The sequence below is a fragment of the Sebastes umbrosus genome, chromosome 13, assembly GCF_015220745.1.
Source record: "Sebastes umbrosus isolate fSebUmb1 chromosome 13, fSebUmb1.pri, whole genome shotgun sequence".
NCBI classification, from domain to species: domain Eukaryota; kingdom Metazoa; phylum Chordata; class Actinopteri; order Perciformes; family Sebastidae; genus Sebastes; species Sebastes umbrosus.
Window position 1 is genome coordinate 3386974 of NC_051281.1, and position 23150 is coordinate 3410123.

General features: G+C 40.4%; 2 protein-coding genes across 2 annotated transcripts in view; both read left to right on the forward strand.

The window, feature by feature from the left end:
- LOC119499822 (trace amine-associated receptor 13c-like) overlaps positions 1–23150 on the forward strand; it is a 978627-nt gene that overhangs the window by 90267 nt on the left and 865210 nt on the right. The window lies entirely within an intron of this gene.
- On the forward strand, positions 1557–6069 carry LOC119499821 (probable 2-ketogluconate reductase). Its single transcript, XM_037789030.1, has 7 exons — positions 1557–1863; positions 2218–2598; positions 3606–3777; positions 4126–4304; positions 4392–4488; positions 4607–4976; positions 5207–6069. The coding sequence occupies exons 2-6, from the start codon at positions 2220–2222 to the stop codon at positions 4761–4763; spliced, it is 984 nt and encodes a 327-aa protein (XP_037644958.1). The 5' UTR covers positions 1557–1863; positions 2218–2219; the 3' UTR covers positions 4764–4976; positions 5207–6069.

A 23150-nucleotide genomic window follows, 5' to 3' on the forward strand; every position in this document is an offset into this window, starting at 1 on the left:
TTTAAGATGCAAATGATGTACATAATGCTACAATATAAATATAAATAATACAAATAAGACTAAGAGATTGAAAATAAAAGAAATATGTGCATCAAACACATACAATATATATAACCACACTGTAAATAAGTAAATAGAAAAATTCTGAGAAGTGGGATCTATTAAGTGTGTTAAATATAAATGCAAGAATGAGAATTACATAAAATATGTCTTGATATGTACAGTATTAATGACAATATGAATATTGCACAATTGAATTATTATTGTATTATCTGTATTGCGCATGTAATAATAAGAAATGATGGGGTAGTAGCTGCTGACGGGTGAAAAAGAGGTTGAGGTTGTTAACTATTAGTTTGCATTCACTTTTATGAACCTCATTTATATTCTCTTTTTCCAGTTATTACTTGCTGTTACAGTTTCTTTCATGCTTGTGACCATTTTTCTGTCACTATACTTTTCATGAATGCAAAAAGTTTTTGTGGAAACAGCCGTTAACGAGCACGACACCAGACCTTCTAAATAGTTAGTTTAGCAGTTTAGTTCTTCCAGGGCTGAAGGAAAGCTGAACAAGATGCACAACGTGAGTCCATTCACACTGTTTGCAAGATCATAAATTCCTATCTTGAATTTTTCATTATTCATAATCAGTCTTTAAATAGATCACTGGTATTATTCATTATCGTTCTTTATTATCTGTTTGATTAATGAGAGGTGATTTGAGTGACTTAGGCACCTTAGAAAGGACCTGTTTGTGACTCTAAATGATGCAATACTGTGTAACGCTGTGCTGTGGGACTCAGGACATATGGGGCAGCTTTTTTAACCAGTTAAGATGAATATCAAACCAGTGCACACCTCATTATTGTGTCATAAAAGTCAATCAAACAGATTTTAGATTTAAGTTTGAAATACTCCGTCTCTGCCCCCTCCATGACATTGACAAACACCAAGGTGTTTGAGTAGTTCTAATGTGTTTACCTTTGTGTTTCATGCCTCCAGGTAACGCAAAAAGGACAAGCCATCCTTGATAAGCTATAACTGACACAATGAAACAACACTTTCAAATCATCTGAAGCAGAGAGTTCCTACAAAACACCCCCACCCCCAGCTGCACAGTCTTAAAATCCAGGCCATGTTCATGTGGAGCTGCTCTCCTGCAGCTGAGCATCCCCTGCTCAGTTTGCAGCGCTCATTGAAGGTGGTAGCCAATGGGGAGGATTCTGGCATGAATGTCTGTGCCAAATTTCATGGCAATCCGTCCGGTAGCTATCGAGACATTTCACTCCGAGATTCATAGTGGAGCCAGATTCATGAATGTCTGACAAAATCTGCAACAGTTGCTGAATTATTTCAGTTTAAACCAAAGTGGTGGACCAACCGACTGACAAGACCATCATGGCATATCCCCAGAACCTACTGTTGATAAGAAGTGTTTTATTACTGTGGTGGCACACTGCAGCCTCTATATCCAGTACACACCTGTACACAGAATAATGTGTTATCATTACAGAACCTTGTTGCAGTACTGTAGCTGTTAATGAAAGAATGACGATGTCTCTGCTCTTGTTAGCTTTACTTTTTTTTATTTAAGTTAATGGGTAAGGTAAGTTAATTTGTATAGCACCTTGCAACAACACGGTAGTTAGTTGGGAAGCTTGCAGCTTGCCGAGTTTCAATGCAGGTCATATTTTATTTGTGAATTATAAACCAAGTACAACATTCATTCCCCCTGCCACCTGTTTAATCTCCAACTTGGACTGGTCAAAGGTTTAAAAAAAAAAAAAAAAACAACCTCCAAGCCTTCAGCTTTTATAAATCTGAGGAAACAGAACGGTTGAAACTCAAGCTCAGCTTAAAAAGGTGAGTCTCCATCGAAAAACTGACTCAGAAAAGACACTTTAATGTAATTTCCTAATAATTTCCTGGAGAGAATTGTGCAATTTTGTATTGATTATAGTCAAAATAGTTTTTTATTTAAATAACAGCTTGATTTAAGCTCACAGAAATATGAATTTATAATTGGAAACATTTTTATTTGTGTATATTTTGAATTGTACTCTTACTTGTTGACAAATTTTACATTTTTTACACTAGAAGTCTTCAGGTTAGCAGATAATTGGAAGTGTACTAATTGAACGTTGTCTCTATTTTTGGTCAGATAATATGATAAACTCCTTTTATCTTTTCATCCTCCTTTTGTCTTTTCACTCCAAGTGATGGAGGAGGAAAAAACATGGGCATTGATCTCAGAGGTGGGGGGCGAGAACGGTTACCGTGAAGAGCTAGCTGACATTGTGAAACAACACTTCCAAATCATCTGCCTCAGAGATCTTCTACAAAACCCAGAGCTTCACGGCCCCAAAATCAAGGTCCTGTTTTGTTGGAAGTACAGCCCTGAGGCCGAGCCTTGGTTGCTTAGACTGCTTCCCTCCCTCAAATTGGTTGCCAGTGCAGGAGTGGGCACCGACCACCTGGATGTGCCGTTCATCAACAGTCTCGGGGTGAAGGTGGCCAACACTCCTGGTGTAGTCAGCGACTCCACTGCTGATTTCGCCATGGGTCTACTTCTGGCATCAGCTCGCAAGATCCTTGAGGGTGAGATCAAAGGTTAACCCACGCTACACAATCTTCATGTAATTTCATAACCAAGATCAACAGCTCCTTACTCTCAAACAAGTTCATCTGTGTGTAGCCTATACTCCAGTTTACAGGGCAATGCGCTGATCTGTCCTAAGATAACCTCCACCTTGTCAGGGCTTGTATTTGTCTCGGAGTTAATCCCAATTTGTCCACAATATTAGCTTCCATAATCTTGAAAGATCATTTGTAAATCTGCGCTTTTTAAACTGGGCAAAAGTTTTTATTAAAAATAATAATTTAATTGCGACTCATTGCATGATAGTCCATAGTTAATCGTGATTAATCGCAAATTAATCACACACTCCTTAACTGTTCTAAATGTACCTTAAAGGGAGATTTGTCAAGTATTTAATCCTCTTCTCAACATGGGAGTGGACAAATATGCTGCTTTATGCAAATGTATGTATATATTTATCATTGGAAATCAATTAACAACTCAAAACAATGACAGATATTGTCCAGAAACCCTCACAGGTACTGCATTTAGCATAAAACAATATGCTCAAATCATAACATGGCAAACTGCAGCCCAACAGGCAACAACAGCTGTCAGTGTGTCAGTGTGCTGACCGTAACAGTTTTCACTCGCCAAAATGTAGCGCATGTTTGGAGCGTTATTTAACCTCCTTCACGACAAGCTAGTATGACATGGTTGGTACCAATGGATTCCCTAGGTTTTCAAGTTTCATACAGTATGATGTCGTACTGTGTGTCATTTTTGTAATGGCCATAAGTAACTGTACTGGCAAACAATGTATTTTGCCTTTTCCACTGGCAGACTTGTGGTGACATCAGGTGACCATAATATGGACCTTCGTTTGCATGATGACACGCAGACAGACTGTATATGGAGGGAAATATATATATAGTATATTGTGAGGGATCACTACCTTGTTACTGCTTCCTGCTGGTTAGACACAACAGTGTGTCTGTAATAAATACCTAAAATGTTTATTATGTAGGTCAACAAATAGCCACCGACCCAAAGACCACCCACATACCACAAAACCTGATGGGAGATGAAGTCACAGGGTCGACTCTGGGGATCGTTGGAATGGGAGAGATTGGGTACAAAATTGCCCAAAGAGCCAAAGGATTTGAAATGAAGATCCTGTATCACAACAGGACCAGACGGTACAATAAACTACGATGAGTTTATTTTTTAATAGGAATGTAAAAAACATAAGGATGTTTGTGTATTTGCAGAAATAAGTAATGACTGTCTTTGAGAGTTTACATTGTTGATCATGAAGTTTTAAATGGTGTAGAATCAATGACAGTTACCAGCTAATACTTAACAAGGTGGCATTTATTCTTGCAGGGTAGCTAAATACATAAGTACCTTTTTTCAAAAGAAGCTGATTGCTCCCATTCTTTAAAAAGAAAAACTTCCCCTTGAAAAACTGGATGCACTCTCATTAACCATGTTGACTCTGGAAGGCAATTAGTGTCTACAAAATGTTCATTTATTGCTCCGTTCAGGAGTCTAGACGACGAGCAGGCAGTCGGAGCCGGTTACTGCGAGAGCCTGGATGACCTGCTGAGGAGGTCGGACTTTGTCGTGATAGCCGTCAAACTGACCGCGGACACGACGGGCCTCTTCGGCCGCAGAGAGCTGTCTCTCATGAAACCCACAGCAACTCTGGTCAACATCAGCAGAGGTACAATAGGACCAATATGTTTTCCAGACTGCGTTGATCTTGATTCATGGTTACTTGTTAATAATAATAATATTTTTTACGTCTCAGGTAGAGTTCTGGACCAGGATGCGTTAGTTAAAGCTCTCCAGTCTGGAACAATTCGTGCAGCAGCATTAGATGTGACTCATCCTGAACCTTTACCAAGGTCTCTTATACACAGAAAATACAAAAAACTAGAATGATGCACTACTTTAATATAGGTCTACTAATAATGTATTCCTCATTGCTCACTCCTAACAGCCCCTCTGCTTCATCTTATGCAGGGATCATCCACTCCTCGGCCTGCCTAATGTGCTGATCACCCCCCACATCGGGATCAGTACCCACAGTACAGCAAGAAGGATGATAGAGAAGATGGTAGAAAATGCCCTGGCCGCAGTGAAAGGCTCGCCTGTTCCAAACGAAGTCAAGCTGCAGTAACACAGTCGATGTTAAAACTTTCTGCAGAATTTTTACGAAGAGATTTACTAATGCAAAATTTTAAAACATGTCTTGAAGCAAAGTTAAAATAATACAGAACATTTTTTAAATTAATTTTATAAAAATTTAATTGCACATTGTTTCCAATACAAAACTATTCTTTCTATATACTTGTGATATCATCTACACCTGACATTTCACAATCACAGCTTAGTTCACGTTACCAAGCTTTGCCCAAGTCTGTGAGGTGGGAAAAGAAGCTCCGGGCGCCGAGCTCTCCACCTCACTCCGGAGCTCCGAATGCAGGTCGAAGGCGGCAGCGAAGCCGGATCTGGGTCCGTCCGCGTCAGCCTAGTTGCTGCCGGAGCCCCCCTGCTGGAGTCTGAACTGAGCTGAAGGAGTTTGTGATGAACCTGATTTTGTCTAATTTCACGACCCAGTAGCACCGATGACAAGCATTAAGAATAACTACATATAATAGCCAATCTTCTCGCCGATGGTCTCGTTTACTTATGTAGGTCATATACAGTAAGTGAGATTGTTTCATAGCAGTTAAAAGTTCCTCACAGTAACTTTAATGAACAAGATATTTCATTTTCTCCCTACAATGCCCACAACGCAACTAAAGCACACCATTTCTATAGTTGTGTTAACAGTACTTGGTTAATGTTACGGAAAAGACTGTAAATATTGAAAACAGTGACATGAAACATGTGACAGGACGTGTTTACCATATTTAACTGAAATTACACTCTTTCCCGAACCTTAACCAAAGTGCTTTTGTTGCTTAAATTTAACCCCAACGTGGGACTCAGGAGGATGAGCGTGCACAAATGAGGCTCTTGAGGCCCCGTTTGTGAATGAGTGTAGCAATGGGGACGGACAGCAGCGCGGCTGCCACTCACTCTCTATCTATGATTGTATTTTAAAAAGGGCACGCTGTCTAGAAATGAAGGGCACCCTTTCAGCGGGCGGCCCACACAGGCCTCCCTGAAGCCCACAGCTCGGCTGACTGTGGCTGGCCTTTTCCCTCCAGGCTGCTCCTGTAAACTGTGAAGGTGAGAGCTACATTAGTCTATTACAGATGTGACCTCACTGGAAACTAGAGGTGTCCTTGAGATCTTTTGATCGTCCCACACCTCCTTAGTTCCATTTTCTCGACAGTCTTTTCTTTTTATGCATTAATACACTAAAAGGCTTTGTTCATATAAAAGGTACATTTGCATCTGAACATGGTGTTTTAAAAAAAAAAAAATCTATTTGCATTCTAAAGCCCGATTCGAATGACATTAACATTAAAGGTTGAAGTGGGGAATAAAATATTCTGTGTGTCTCTTCTAATTTAACTCATTGTTCCAGGCAGCATTTTAACCGTCTGAGACCTGCGGGATCACTGGCGATACCGACTGACTTTACTGTCTTTCAGAGGCTCTAGCAGTATCAGTTCTAGAGTGAAGATACAGAGATTATATGAAACTAGAAAACAAGGAATCCATTAGTACCAACCATGTCATACTAGCTTGACGGGAAGGAGGATAAATAACGCTCCAAAGTTGGGCTAAATGTTGGTGAGGAAAAACTGGTAATTTTCAAAGGGGTCCCTTGACCTCTGATCTCTAGATATGTGAATGTAAATGGGTTCTATGGGTACCCACGAGTCTCCCCTTTACAGACATGCCCACTTTATGATAATCACATGCAGTTTTTTGCATGCAGTATAAAAGTGTTATTGTCTCCTATTCTAAAATTAGGTGTTTGAATATTTCTGCATACTTGGGTCCCTAAACAGTCTTGAGTTACATAAATTGGGTATCACTGTAAAGCTGAGACTCCAATGAGACCAACTGTATTCATGTGTGATGATGTTAGTCCCCATAGTAGCCATTTCATTGTAGTGAAACCACCTTTTAAAACTTGACCTCACTAAATGACCTCTGGTGACCTCTAAGATAATCACAGCCTCATGAAACTTTACAGACACAAACTACAGACCTAGAGCATTCAGAGGATGAATGTTTCTCCTAGCTAGATTGACAATAAGGGGGTTTCTGAGCAGTTTACACAACAGAAGTGCTCACTATCCAATTGCCAAAAATGCAATTCTTGCAGAAATCTCCAAACGTCAAAAGTTTTTTTTAAACCAAATCACAGCATGGCTTTTTCTATGGTGTTCCTCAAGGTCTTGGTGTCTTAATGTGGTATTTTTGAGGGATTATTGATCATTTTTTATCAATTCTCCAGTGGTAAAAAATGGTTAAATTTAGCACCAAATCTGTGTAACAAATGGTATCAACCCCCTCACGTTGCTGCAACAACTTATGAAACATAATAGAGCATGGGAATGACCATCATATCCGTCTATCATAATGCTCTATACCCTTATACACTTTAGAACAACTTGACACAGTGCTGCAGCTCAAATTAATCTTCAGGTGCCCAGCTTTCAGATGATGTACACCACTTCTATGTGACATCTACTGTTGACCTGCTATCTCCCCCTAAAGACAATAAAGACAATATTTGTTGGTCCGGTTTGATGAGTTGCTCCTGTTCTAGTTTAGAATGGCAACTTCATCACTTTAGTCAATATACTGATTTTAGTACCCATTAGAGTAACCTGAATCAGTGTTCTAACATCCGAAATCTCTCACTCTCTTATTTTATATAAATTAACTGAAACATCACAGAAAAACACCTCACGCTTCTGTGTTGGTGGGTGGATGAGTGGGAGGACGAGATTTCGAGGAAAAGCTCAATGAACCGCGCTTCAAGTGTGACTCAGTGTGCAGTGTCCTTCCCACATGACATTAACATAATTTTAACTTTTATCTCGGAAGAAAAAAAAAAGGATGGAAATAATAAGAACCTACACATCAGAAATGTTGGAATCTGGAGGGAATTGAAGCGCTCGCAGTGCTCTCGGTGAGTCACAGATAGGAACCGCCTGAACCAAAAAGCAGACATCAATCCCGCTCCTCCTGTTTTCTCTCAGGCTCTACTGGATGCTTTTATTTGTTCATGGCTTTGTCAGTGGCCCATCCTCATGTTCCACTTCTATTTTTGCATGTTAGATGAAAGCATATCCAGATTTTTTCGCCTCAAAGCTCAAGTTCTTCTGCAAGAGAACTTTTTTTTTTATGAGAACAGCCAACTCTGTGTTATTATCCAAATGAGGAGGAGGACTACTCCAGTCTTTATTAAAGCATGAGAGCACACAAGAAAAGTACAGTTAGTGGATTAGAAATTTGCCTCGTGTCTTTGACTAAAAAAAGGCTAGAAGCCGCGTCTCATTTGCACAAGAATACTGGAAATACTTGTTTTAAAAATGAGAATTACAGTCTAATATGACCTAATGTTTGTAGTTATGTTCACACCCTAACTCCATTCACTATGTGATAAATGGTGTTAACAGAACAGAAATAATTAAGCTGAGAGAAAGATGGCAGCATTTGTAAAAGTTGTGAAACATGTTTTTCTGTGTCTCTTCAGACATCGTATGCTGCTTTTTTATGCTTTTTCTCCTCAGAAGTGAGAGAATAATCACTGACAATGTTCATTTAGAATAAAAAATGATTAGCAGCTGGGAGGATTCTTTTATTTAAAAAAAAAAAAAAAAAAAAATGAACATGTGATGTGGCTTTTGAATCAAATTAAATGAAATACGTTTAATTATGATATGAAATCCAGATAATGTCGACTACATTTCTTCAGGTCTCCTGGTAAATTTAATTAACACACTTTTGAAAGCGTTAACAATGTTGTTGTATGTAAGAGAGCTGTTAGTTATTTATGTCACTCCCAAGGGGAGTAACAAGCTTGGAGGTAATTAATCATGAAGTTGACAGAGCTTGGTGAGGCAAAAAGAAACAGCAAAGATGCAAGCATGATGCGGTCACAACATGAACATAACAAGAGCTTCTCATCCACGGTCACTAAGAAGTGTGTCAACCTCAGTGGTGGAAGAAGTATTCAGATGCTTTACTGAAGTAAAAGTACTAATACCACACTGTGAAAATACTCATACCTGATGTTTCTGGATTAATATTACTGCTGCATTAATGTGTTTGTTGAATTTTACCGGCCTATAAACGCCACGATAATGTGCAAGGCGTTTAGCGTGCAATGAGTACGCCTTTCTTGATTTCCGCGTGTCATTTGTAGGCCATGTATCCTGGACTGACTGCAATGTAAACGCATCTGCGTATAAATGCTATGGTAAGAGTTACTGTAGTTACGTGGTATACAAAGTGAGAATGGTGGGTGGGTGAGGAGGAGATGCGTGTTCGAGACTGTTGTTGACCTGCGTTTTGTTTTGAAAGTTAGTGATGTTATGTTGTGATTTCTGTAGTTGTGTTACGTTGTTTCCGTACATGTTTTTACTTATTTTACTAACTTATTTTAAGCCCAACCATGACGTTTTCCCTCACCCTAACCAAGTGGTTTTCTTGCTTAAACCTAACTGCGGATGTTTGTCGTATGCGAAAAGTCTACAATGCGTACTCATGACATGCAGAATGTCTGTGTAATGTCATGGTATTTATACGCCTTCCTGTGAGACCAGGTTGATTTTACTGCTGTAGATGTTTTTAACTCCTTTATATCCTGTTGGCTAGTGTGCATATAATGCATATAAGACCATCATATGTTTGTAGCGTCGCTGTCTCGTGAGAACCACGTGTCGCTAAAAAGTACACTTTTCATGGTGTCAGAAAAACTGCCCTGTTTTCAGCTTTGTGTCGATGGCACAGATGATCTGCTCGCAAACAAACTTCAACCGCCTCGGAGCTTTCAAACCAATCGTTATTGACAACTGTGAGCCGACCGGCCATGTTTTTTTTTTATATTTCACACGTGCAGTGTGAGCACATAAATCGTAAGCTTTGGCTTTACATCACAAACGATCTACTCGTACAGTAGGAGTAGGAATTACACAACAACATTTCTAAAATGGTAAAGTGTATGTCCAGCTTTAGTTGTATAGGTTTTAGTTTCTCCCTGCTACAGAGTCGAACCAAGATGCAGTCAGACAGTCTGTCAGTCCTTCAGTGTGTCCTGAAAGCTGTCAGCTACTCAGCATGTGGTGACAACAGCATCATACAAGGCTCTCAGTAGATCCTCTCTGCTAGAGCTTATACACACACATAAGCAAACATTAGAGTAAATGATCACATGAAGACAGTAATTCAAGCAGTATTTTAAGCAGTTGAGGCTGTATTTTAGCTTCAGTGTAGTTTAAAAAGAAAGCCTGTTGCCACAGATCGCCACGCTGAGGCACATTCTGCAGGGAGCCGATAAGTCTCCAGGCAAATGACATTACAGTCACCCTCCTCTCCTCTCACCACCCTGCCTCATGTTTCTGTCAGCTCGGATTGTGTGGGAGCCCGTCAGTGTTGTGGCTGAGAGCAGGAGTCCAAGGAGTCAGACACCTCTTGTTATCCCGGGGACTGAACTTGTGGGAGGACTGGCTGTCAGAATTTGGCGACTGAGTGCACGAGGCCGCCGAGGGGCAGTCTGAGTGGGTAACGGCTTTCTTTTTCTCCGATTCACTTAATGAAGAATGAAGCACAAGTTCCTCTGTTTTGGCTGTTCACACTCAATTTATTATCATTCATCCTTTTATTACCAGCTGCAGCAGCGTGTGGCTGGTATTGTTTTCACCTTGTGAGTCTGTGTGTGTGTGTCATCATGGCAAAATGTGATCCTGGAGACACGGAGACACGGAGACACCTACTGTAGCGAGAACTACCACTGAGGAGGTTTGGAGTACTTTGTCAGGTGTTTATATTTTTGTCTGTGGACAGATTCTGTCAACGCGATTGCGTCACAACTGTGCAAGATGCAGTCAAGAAACTTTACAGATGTGCAGTTGAGATCAACATGAAAGTCGAGTTTGAAGATGGGTGTGATCCGAGCCAAGTAGTTGTTCAAGGCCAACCTCCACTTGTCCTAAACCCAGCATATCTCTCAGAAATGTCTGAGAGGGATTTTCAGACTGTAGAGTATTCTTGTGCAGATGAATACATAAACACGTTGCTTATTATATTCCATATCTGCCAATAGAGCCCCTGAAATGCCACACACTGTTCCTTTAAAATAGATAAACCCTCATGGTGGCTACCTTGAGATATGAACCCAAAAGCCTTCATCACTCTTTTTGAAACGCAGTCCACGTAGACACAGTGTAGGGTGGGGGGCTACAATTAAATAAAACAATTTGTTTTTTTCTGCCAAGGAATAAAGGGCAATATTATCCATATCCATATTGCGCTGCAATTCTGTTGAACAGAATTAAACATGAACAGAACTATTTGTAGAGCTCAGCGGGGAAGCCGTCGTGGTAAAGGTGCCTTGTTATTGAGCATGCATTGAAAAACTCATAGAATAAGTGCTTCTCTAAAATGTTTACCTGCTCATCTGTTCGATGAGGTACTTTTATATTATTGAGGCATTCAATACTAAAGTGCTTTGGATTGTGTATGTGCGAGGTTGTGATGCAATCTGTAGAGAGGGTATAGAGAGAGAGGCTGGTGATGGAAATAGGCACGTGGGTGTGTGAATGTCCACTGGAGAGCTGAGAGAGGGAGAAAAGACAGCGTGTAGAAATATGAACGCCCGGAGTGAAGATGACAAGAGGAAGAGGCTAGGGAAATGTAAAATACAGACTCGCTGTAAAGACAAATGGCCAAACTAAGGCTTGATGTAAGAGTCAGGAGCTTTTGTTTAACTGCACATCATGGTGCATTCACTGTATTAACTTGTAAGAGAGTAGATTAGATCAGCAGGGTGTGTGAGCTCATTGGCACGGAAGAGTTATCCATCAATGTACGATTTGCTTTTTTTCCTTGAAAGAACTGTTTTTCTTCTTGGGAAAATAATTATTAATTAATCTTTCTTTTGTATTTTCTGACAGAACAGGTCATTAATGCTGAAGTTGGTTCATCTCACTTCCTTTTCTTTGAGTATAACAAGCTCATTATGTTTAAAGTGTTCAGATCTGAGAATAAGTGGTGTCTGATGTTAGTGTTTTTGTCTTCGTGGTCCCTAAGTGGTGGACTTATTGACTGGCATCTTAATCAATGGCCATTAAATGTCTTAAAATGTGATGTGATGTAGGGAGAATGATCAGGATAATCTGGGATACAGGAAATCACAGTTTTCTTGAAGTTATTGTAAGGAACTTTTAAATGGTTATGCCGTTTAATACTGATGCCTCTATATGACCTACATAAGTAAACAAGACCATCAGCGACCAGCCCACCGCGGACAAACCCAAATCTGGCTTCGCTGCCGCCTTCGACCTACAGTCGGAGCTCAGGCGGGAGGTGGAGAGTTCCTCACCCGGCAGCAGCGGCTCCTCCTTCTCCGGCCAGGAGCAGAGCTTCGCCTCGCGGCTCCACACGTCCCCCGCTGGGAGCCAACACTGACACCACGCTGTTGGAGGCCCAGGCCGTATTGCTGGGACCGCTGGAGGGAAGGTTTTTGTGGGAGAACTGGAACCAGGACTGCGCGGGGCAGACTGTCAGACCCTGCTGCAGCTAAATAAGATGTTTTCTAAAGGGACTCTGGTGCTTGGAAACACTGCCGCTTTTGTCCACATGCACCGCCAAAATCAACACAAAATAAAAGTTCCTCACAGCAGCTTTAACATAGAACGTGCACAAAACATTGTTTGGTGACTCAACCCAGTCGCCAGAATAAAACATTGGCACTGTACGTTTCTGCAAACCATGGATTCATTGAATCCTGACGTTTCTGAACCAGTTTCATATCAACATTTCTAGATAAGTGTATGTCAGTGTTTATAGTGTTTTAATTGTTCATGGCGCTTCCAGCCTTTCGAAACTGCATTCTCAATTATGTTTAGGTTTTGGCAACAAAACTACTTGGTTAGGTTTAGTAAAAGATCATAGTTTGGGTTAGAATAAGTTACTTTTGGTTTCACACAGGACAGCAGTTTCCTGAGTGAAAGTCCAGTGTTTGACCGAACGATCCACCTCACCCTCACCCCTACGTGGACTTAGATTACAAACGTATTTGTGATACGTTAAAAACAAACATAATCTAGGAGAAAATACGTGTGCAGTTTCGTAATTTGGGGACGTAATTCTTTGCTGCTCCTGGCTAAACTCCAAACTGTGTTTTAACTCCTGAAAAGGCCTCTTCAGTTAGCATACCGTATAAGTGAAACCCTCGTATGGAGAGCCATGAGTATCTGGCCCACTGATGTCAGTGTGAGTGTTACTAACATCGGGGCAGAAGCCTCTGTCTGGGTGAGTCAGTGAGTGAATCAGAGGATCGGAGGCGTTTGGAGGATAGTGTGGGCTACAGTTCATAGATTTTGTGCAGTTGGTTGAAACACCAGTGGAGGTAGTGTTCAGTCATCCAGACTGTCAGCGCTGGTAAACATGGGGAAGATTTATGTCCTCGGTCTGATCATACATCGTGACAATCCTTGTCGGTTACAGCAGTAGTAATGTTTGCTCCCTTTCAGTTCCTTCTTTAGGTGCGTCTAGTGGCATGTCATGGTTTGTCTGCTTTAAACTAAATATGTCCCTCATCAGCAGCTGTTGAATGAGGCTTCCAGTATGATGCAATAGGGTGGAAAGCTTCACTGCTACACTGTCAGCAGTAGTAGGCTACAAATATATTGTTAAATTAAAAAAAAAAAAATGGTTAAATAATTTCCTGAAAAGGATGGGCACTGTAGTTTTTAGCAAACGTCACTCTAACTGGAGTAAATTGTGCATCAGGCTCACGTAGAGAGATGGACAGCAGTGACACGCGGTGCTGAGGTGGCTCCAAAATCTCACTCTTTACCTCCTTGGATGACAATTCATCACATCTCTCTGACTTTGGGGGACACCATGGGTCATAATGTGCAATAATGGGACAATACATTTTTAATTAACCATATACACTTACCTGCACTAAGATTTAATATTATACATAGCTATATGCCACTTCTCATACATGGTCCTGACCTTTAACCTGTTATATTTTTGGCATTGTGTTTTATTTATTTATTTAAAAAGGATCCCCATTAGCTGATACCAATGGCACCGGCTAGTCTTCCTGGGGTCCGAAATCATTTACATGACATTTATCACATACATACTATATACAGATCATATATATTTTCCAAACATAAATAAATTTCACATTCATACACATCTTCCACAACCATTTAGCCTCAAGGCCCATCATCAGGGAAAAGGAACAAAAGGAAAACCTTACATGACCAACACTGGACTATCAATCAGCTACTTCAGTAATGTATTCGTAGATGGTATTTGAATGAGGATTTGTTAGAGGATTGATGGATGTAAAGAGGACTGTATAAAAACTCGGGTTTAGTAGAATAAATGCTGTTACTAAAGAATGTCGCTGTGCTTAAGGTGAGTCTTTTCTCTACCGGTAACCATGACAGTTTATGATGCATGCTGTCTGTGTTCGTTCTCATGGGGCAGTGTAAGACTAGTCTTGCAGCTCTGTTTTGGGCAATTTGTAGTTTCCACAGTACGTGTTCGTGTGGTTTTTGCACCTTACTGCACCTTAATGTTTATTGTTTATATTTATTTTTTTTTACACTCTTTCCTACTTTGCACTGCACAACATTTTCTCTGAATCACATCTTGCATTACTTACTTTTTTGGGGGACTATTTTCAAATAGGAAAAAAATAAATATCGCTAGCCTTAAACCCGTTTCATGCTTCTTGCGATCGGTCTGGTCCGGACTGTCCCTGCGGATGGACCTCTTCTCTTTTTGAAAACTGATTGACAGCTGCTCACCTCGTCTACAAAATCTCGGAGGTGCATGGCTTAGGTCACCCATTCAGCACAATATCGCAAGAAGTTTAATACTATCCTAAGTGATAATTGAAAAACTAAACTTCACAGTAGTAAAAGGGGTTATTTGAGGTAAATCACCCCTCTGCTCCTCATTCTGTCTAGTCATTTGAGCAATTATATTTCAGTAGTGAAGTATTTCATTATACATGAACATTCATTATTCTTGGGATTCCTCTGCGAAACTGACCATGAAACCTTTACCCTTGTAACAGCACCTGACACCACGCTGTAGGCTGTTCTTTCTGAGGCTACATTTAGATTTCATTAGTGCAAAATGTCAACACTCCAGAAAGTTAACTTGACCTGGAAGCCTTTCGGGAACATTTTGCCCATCGCTTTGCTCATGTAATGTAGCTGTAATGTGGAATATTAGGATGTCTTTTTCCAAATGAAGGTGGTGCATTTCAGGTAAAAAATATTTCAATACAACAGTGAGATTAATGACTTCTAGACCTCATGTGTATTTAAGAGAATAGGCCCATTTACATTGTGGAGGTTAATAGAGGGAGGCCACTGTGACCTCTGAATATGCCAGCAAGACCACAATTTATTTCAGTTGAATAGAAACGTCCAGCTGTCTTTTTTTTATAATTTTGAACTTTTGAAAGCCTTCACCTTTCAAGTGTGAAAAAAAATGAAGTATTTGAATAAAACTTCACACTGTTCCACGACAATTGTTCTTTCTTTACTTTACATTTGTTCACACTTCCATTTAGAAATCTATTAAACGGCCTGTTTGTAACTTTTTAAGCGTATAAATGTAGCGGGTCGGCACACATGCGCGTTCGCATATGCGCGCTCGCGTATGGCCAGAGCCTCGTCTCCGCTGCCTGCTCTCCTTCACTCAGACAGCGTGCGCGTCCTCGCTGTCTCGCTCCACCTCTAGACGTGAACGCGTGCTCACTCCACACTGCAGAAGAGTTAGTTTAGCTCTGAGAATATCTAGTGAATGTAGAGTGGACGTTTGTGCAGAAATAAATGCTGCAGCTCCTCCAGAGGTTTCCATGTCTTGTGAAGTGACGGGGCTCCTCAACAAGTTACGTTTTCGTCTCGTTACGGTGCCGGTGTCTTCGGCTGCCGGCTGCGGTCGGGAGGCGATAACATAACTCGTTGAGGAGCCCCGCTGCTGAAGCCTGCGCTGAGCAGGAAAAGCCAACACTAGGATCAGCAGTGATTCATGGAGAGACCTTTGTCTGGTCAGCTAACATTACTGCCAAGCAGCTGAAATATAGAGTGATATTGTGGTTTTAGCTGACGTCTGTCGCCTCACTGTTTTGAGCGATGCTTCATGTCTATGTAGAGCGAGCAAGCGCGAGCTCTACGCTGACTTTCGTTGATTTCAAGGCCACAGGTGTCGCTGTTAAGCAGCATTTCTGAATCTTACAAATAGTCCCTTTAACAAACTACAGGAAGTTCTTGTTTGTGTGGGGTGACCAGATCCCAACAAACAAAATGTGGGACAAAGAGTATGTTTGTGTGGGACAATGTGGGACACGTTACCAGGGCGGAGAGGTCATCTACAATTTTGATATAACGTCTATCTAACTTAAATAATAAACATTTATATTCTGCCCTTTATCTTGTAACATCTCTATGCTTTGCCCGAATGCATCAATAGATCGGCACGTGTCTCTTTGATCCACAGATTTCTTGTGAGGCTCGCATGAACTGTGCCGCTTCATGTCGTATTCCGCCCATGTGAAATTGAAAAATAACTTCACAAAAAACTCAGAGAATCGCCTTCCACCGGCTTATAAATACTTAGAAGTAGTTTCACAGTCTTTGTTGTAGCTACTTTTCCTTTTCTTTGTGGTAATTTCCATCTTATTCGGTCTAAATCTGTAGAGCTTGTGGCTTTGCGGTGACTCGCAGTTTTCCCAGTTGGGCGTAGCGTTGCAAAGACGGTGAAATGTTAACCTTCACCTGACCCACGTGTGCTCAGTTTGACAGCAAACAGCGCCGTGATGACAGCGCCTTCCCTGCTTTCTTCACAGCCACTGGATCAAAGCCAGATAAAAAAGCGTCTGTTCTGTAGTTTGACTTTTGATGTCTCAATATGTGGGACGTGGGACAAGGGATAAAAATGCTGTGCAGTCCCTCGTAGAGTGGGACAACTGGTCACCCTATGTTTGTGTTGTGTGGTAACGACCTGGTCTAACGGGAAGGCGTACAGTATAAATAAACCACAACATTAAAGGGACATTCTGCGTGTCATGAGTACGCTTCCTTAGCCTTTCCGCGTGTCATTTGAACGCCACGCAAACGTCCGCAGTTAGGTTTAGGCAAGGAAACCACTTGGTTAGGTTAAGAAAAATGTCATGGTTGGGCTTAAAATAAGAACGTAAACTAAGTAAGACACAAACAGAAAGCGGGATCAGAGATTTAAATCTATAGCACTGTAATTGTTATGTCTCATATGTTGGAAAATGTACTGCAATCTGTGTCTCTGATAACATTTGGCTGCTGAGTCCAGGACAGGCTGTTGAGTTCGCGTTGATCAATTTGCCCCTCCGGCTGCTGTCCGTGCTGCTGATCTAAGGCTGGTTTGCAGTATATAGAAGTTGCATGGTGAGCCTCTCCATGGTGGTATAGCAATTGTCTACTTTACAATTGTCTGGAGTGGTTGTGTGTGTACGTGCGTGTATGAGCACGAGCGTGCACCTGTGTTTGGGACGAGAGCCCAAGAAAAAAATGTGCACTGGGGCCAATCACAATAATGTTACGCTGCTGGTTGTTGATATAGAGCAGAAACATAGCTAACATATTGTAGTGAATATTACCTCTGCTGTTAGTCTAGTTTGTTGTTGTGACCATGTCCTAATAGAACACTGTGCAACACACACACACACACACACACAACACACACAGATATATGCATATGCACTGTTGTTAATCAAGGATAAAGAGGAAGAAAAGCATAAAGCACAAGTCCTTGAAAAAAAGACCGCATTTCTCAAAGGGAATTCATTTCAGATCACCTCTGTGACCCTGATGAAATAAAACAGATCATTTACTGTGGAGTTCGTACTGAACAAATACGGATGATTCACACTGGATTAAGAAAACAGACGAGCTGGCGGTGTCACGGTGACACCAGCCCTGTCTCGCCATGTTCCTCTCAGCTCCGCATTTTTAATTAAATCTCCAGATCCTCCCACGATCCAAAGAACTGCAACTTCCCAGGTGTAGTTCAGGCCGGCCAGGGACGTTTCTTACTGAGCTGAGATTTACATTTTTATATATATATACTGTGGGGTAGGTTAATCTTTAACAGGTACAGGTACATCATATTTTATAAGATGTTAATCCGTCTCAAAGTAGTAGCATAAAGGAAGTGGAGTAAAAAGTACAATATCTCCCTCTGAAATGTAGTAGATTAGAAGTATAAAGTGAAATGGAAATACTCAAGTAAAATACAAGTACATGAAATTTGTACTTAAGTAGAGTACTAGAGGAAATATACTTTGTTACATTCCACAGTATAAAAACAATAAAAAACAACTACATTTTATAATTTTGACTCCAAATGGAGTAGTTTTATTATGATAATGAAATATGGGTAAGTAAAACAGTTATTTACATTCTTATTGATTATTTTTGTGATTAAGATAACAAAAAAGAATCCAAAGTCAAGTATGTACATTAAATATAAAAACAGTCAAAAATATTATAAAGAAAAAAATACAATTTCTCGTGCGTTGATTTTGTAACAAAAATATTGAAATCATTGCCAAACAAACATTGTTTGGACAAAATACACTTGGAGTGTTGTTTTAGTAGCGTTAAGGCCTCGTCTTTTAGAAACTATTCAGATAAAAAGATCACCACAGCATTTTATGATTTTTTTTAAAGACACACAGCTCAGCTGAACCCGGTACCGAGCCCGTCTGGTAAAAGAGGTTAAGAAACAACTTGGCAAGATATTGGTGAATGAGGCCCAATGTTTCTTTAACCGTATCCAAATGTTTTATCGCCTAATCACACCTAAATCATACTTTATTTGCCATAAACATCTTTTTAATTCCTGCACAAATTGTCTATTAGCAAATTAAAACAGAAAGTGACATGCAGTGAAGGGCCTGTGTTAGTACCACTACTCCTTTTACTACTGCCGCTACTACTCGTATGGTTAATAGAGCTCCTCCGGCTGTGGCTCAGGAGGTAGAGCGGGTTGTCCACTAATCACAGGGTCGGCAGTTTGATCCACAGCTCCTCCTGTCCACATGTTGAAGTGTCCTTGGGCAAAACACTGAACCCCAAAATTGCTCCATATGGTCGGACCACCAGGTGTTAGTGTGTGTGAATGAGAGGCATATTTGTTTGGATGAAAGCGCTCTATAACTGCAGCCATTTCACATTTATTTCTCAGAGTAAACAAGAGTCATATCTCAGTATGAATCCAACAGTTCTCAGCAGAAAACCACAGAAGTTGTTCATTTTTTTTTATCTTGTATCTTGTTTGCTCTAAAAATGCGAGAGCTTAGAGACCTTGGTGTCTTAGGAGGATGACACTAAGTCAACAGGACGTGTTGTAGCTCGTGAGAGAGGTTTGGGAGTAAAGATAAGGGCCCTCGTTACGGGACGCAGTCTCCAGCAAGGCTCAGGTGTCGATGAGATTTCAAGCGACCTCTTTGGACTCTGTCGCTGCATAAAAGATTCTCTGTCACTGAGCTATATTAAGAGTACTTAGTAGTTAAAAGAGGGGAAGGAACCTTGTTGTGAATGACAGATAAAGCCGTAAAATCACTTCAGTTCAGAAACGTCACATAAAACTCTGCTGGTTGAGGAGATAAAAGTGTCTGTACATTTTGTGATGCGGTCCCTTTATCAAAGAGACCTCTATAGAAGACATAGACTACCAGATACGGGGACCAGACAACTAGGATTGATAAAGAAGTACAATAAAAAGTACAAAGTACATCAAATCTGCCATGGGGATTATAATAATAGCCTATAAATGATTTCCTTTGTTTCAGTTCCCATGCCTCTGCAGCCATTCATTTGACAGCCTTTGTCTTTCTGGAACAAATGTACTCATACTCAGCCCTAGTCTGCACTTTGAATTGCTTTCAGCTCTGTAGATGAAAGAACATTGATTGAACTTCTATAACTACCGTATGAATATGGATGTAAGTACCTGCATCTCTTTGGCCTTGGATAATAAAGTATTCCCACAGTTCTTCGGATTACGACCAAACACTGAAAGCGTCTCCGTACAGCCAACAACAGTGAGTGAAATTTTATCACATCCATAAGGTGGTTATCAAGCTATTTGTCAAGGATTCTTGTGCTTTATGCTGTTTTTCCTCTGTGTGCAATACACAGTATTTTCGAGCCATTTCTGATTTATTTTACAGATAGAAATCACTCTACAATACTGTGATCAAATGCAACAATTAAATCGTGACAACCTTCATTTGCAAGCCGTCCTGACAAAGTTGTTCTTTTAATCATTTGACATTTACGCTGAAAAGCATGTTTTTTGGTTTTAAGAAAAATAAGGAAGCTTTTAAAAAGCGCTGGTTTGGAGCTCTGCTGGGTGCAGGAAATGACATTTTTTACCTCGATACTCATCGTCGAGCCGTCATCGACTATTTTCATCCTTGGAATTTGTGATAACAGCCAGGTTGGTAAAAAAGTTTGGACAATTTGTCTGCCTGCTGTCCTCTCAGGTGCTGCTAAGCTGACAGAACCGCTGGTTTCTCAAGACAGTGATGGCCCGAAGGGAGGTCGGGGGCTTCAGTGGTGCTTATGGGCCGCTGCTGTCTTGTGTCTGGTGTGAAGCTCACAGCCAACATGTGAAAAGAAGCGGAAATGTCTGTCTGTAGCCCTGTACGGTAGAAGTGTAAAACTACATTTGTCAACGATATGCAGCTATAAAAACCCTCCACTATTTGTTATTACCATGGGTTTTGCACTCCAAGTTTTCTCATAAATGTGTGACTTTATAATCTCAGAAATTTTGAGAGTTTTTTGTCGTTATTTTGCCACTTTAATCTCAGAGAATATCCACGTTTTTTCTCATAAATTCACGACTTTAATATTGGCAATTCAATTTTCTTTTCTCAGAATATTACCCCTCTGACCCGGCTCTGTAATTTTTATGATTTTTTTTACCTACAATGGCCCAAATACTATATAATAGTATAGTAAGAGTATAAGCAGTGAGAAAGTTCTCTAAGCGCTGGCGGGGTCAGTGGTAGATTGGTCTAACAAACACAGGTTTTAAATGACTAAATGTCAACGTTGACTTTACGCTTTGTTAAGTAATGTTACATAACAGAGTCCACTAAGGACGATTGTTATTTATGCTATTTACGTTGTTACGCTGCGTTGTTACGCTACGTTGTAACGCTGCGTTGTAACGCTGCTTTGTTACGCTGCGTTGTTACGCTGCGTTGTTACGCTACGTTGTTACGCTGCGTTGTTACGCTGCGTTGTTACGCTACGTTGTTACGCTGCTTTGTTACGCTACGTTGTAACGCTGCGTTGTTACGCTACGTTGTTACGCTGCGTTGTTACGCTGCGTTGTTACGCTGCGTTGTCACGCTGCGTTGTACGCTATTATTTGAACAGAAACCATGATGTTGAACGTTCACTTGCGTAGTCATTTTAAATCAAACAATGATGTTTTTTTACTAAACCTAACCCAGTAGTTGTTTGCCTAAACCTAACTAAGTTGTTTTTTTTGCGGTTTTTGTTTTGTTTTGTTTCAATTTACAAACGGCAACCGTAATCCAGGAGAAGATACATTTCCCTCCACACGTAATTGAGAATGCAGATTAGTTGTATGGAAACGTAATTTTGTAGAAGACACGGTTGTGATATTTTTAGGGTGTCTAAAATACATTTTGCTGCTGCTCCTGTCCACAGCAGTACGTTGCTTTGCTCCCATGCTTTACTCCTGTCTCTTTCTCCAAACTCCATCTATTGTAGGTAATACACTGAATATGGAGAAGTACTTCATACAACCCCACTTCAAAAAGACCAGAACTATCCCTTTAATAGTGAGCAATCCTGATTAAGCACATGCGAAATGCTCTGTTCACACCTCCATACACTTTATACATGACAAACCATTTTTGCATTACTTATTCTTTCACGCTGCCTGTCAGAATTTCTACCGAGGAAATCTACTTATTCAGTTCTCTAGTCCTCACCTGCACACAGTGATGTGTCGGGGAATGTCAGATTTTGTATATAAAAAGGATGCCATGGGTCATTTTGACACATTTCAGATGATGATGTTGTCAGTACACCAGTTATAAAGATGAGTATCGAGTGAGTAGTTATCAATTTTATGCACATGAACTGCAGATAACGAGCAGCGTCTTTATTTTGTGTTGCAGCGGAGATGTAGAGAAAGATATCTTACAGTCAGAAAAGAAATGCTGTCGATGAATTTTCCTCTGAAGAGGATTCGGTGTACGAGTGGTGCAAAGCTTTGTGTACAGTTAAATGCAGCGCTTTCAGACATGCACTCCACTCTGTGAATGTAGTGGCAATTTGACATGTCGGCTTCGTGCTTTGAACAGACCCAGACTCATTTTTTCTGTAAAAAGGCAAAATGACAAGTCTGACAAGATGGCACCGCGTACCATTTCTGTAATGCCTCTGACACACCTCAAGGCTGGACTGAACAGAGTCGCATCAATGGAAAGACTAGAGCACACACACAAATACATAAATATATATTATAGACAGAGATATTAAATGCAAACGTGTAATAATTACATTTATTTTGTGCAAGGAAAGAAAATCAGTACAGTAAAGAAGTACTGATTATTTTAAGCTGTTCCTCTCACAGTTAGTGAGTCTATAAAAAAAACATTTTCATCAGGAGCTTTTTCCCCGGCAGTATAGTCAGCTAATCTTTTCTCATTAACTTAACACAAGTTCAACTTAAAACTTTTTCCTTTCATTTTCAAACCTCTGCAGCATTTATAAACATGAGTTGTTTTGACTTGAAGTCTTTGGACTTCACGAGTTAAATTAATTTACTCCTGATTTGTTCACTCCGCTCATTTAAAGTAATATTAGCAGACTTCCCAGCATGCATTGTTTGAAAGCTATAACTCTCCAGAGACACGTCTTTTTTGGTTTGATGTTGGAAACCTGCTGTCCTCCCCCCGGGGAGATTTTTGGCAGCTATATGCACTACTTTTCAACCATTTGATAATTAAAATACCTAAAAATCTGTACATCAGGTGGGAAAAACATGATTGTTGCCAAGGAAAATAATAACCCTGTAGAGCCTCCGTCCTGTTTTGTCTCTAATTGTTCTCCAACTGTCTTCATCATTCTGAAACTAGAACAACAACAAATGTTGAGGATGACTCATTTTCGCTCCTGCCACCTAAAAAGAGGCAAACATCATCTGCTGTTAAATTACATAACATACCAACCCTGTCTCCTAAAAAACTACGTTCCCACAACTAAACTGCATTCTCTTCTGAATTACAGTCGCAGTTTTAAACACGTTTAACGATTACTGTTGTAAATTGAAACAAAACAACAAAACTAGGCTTACTTCAGCA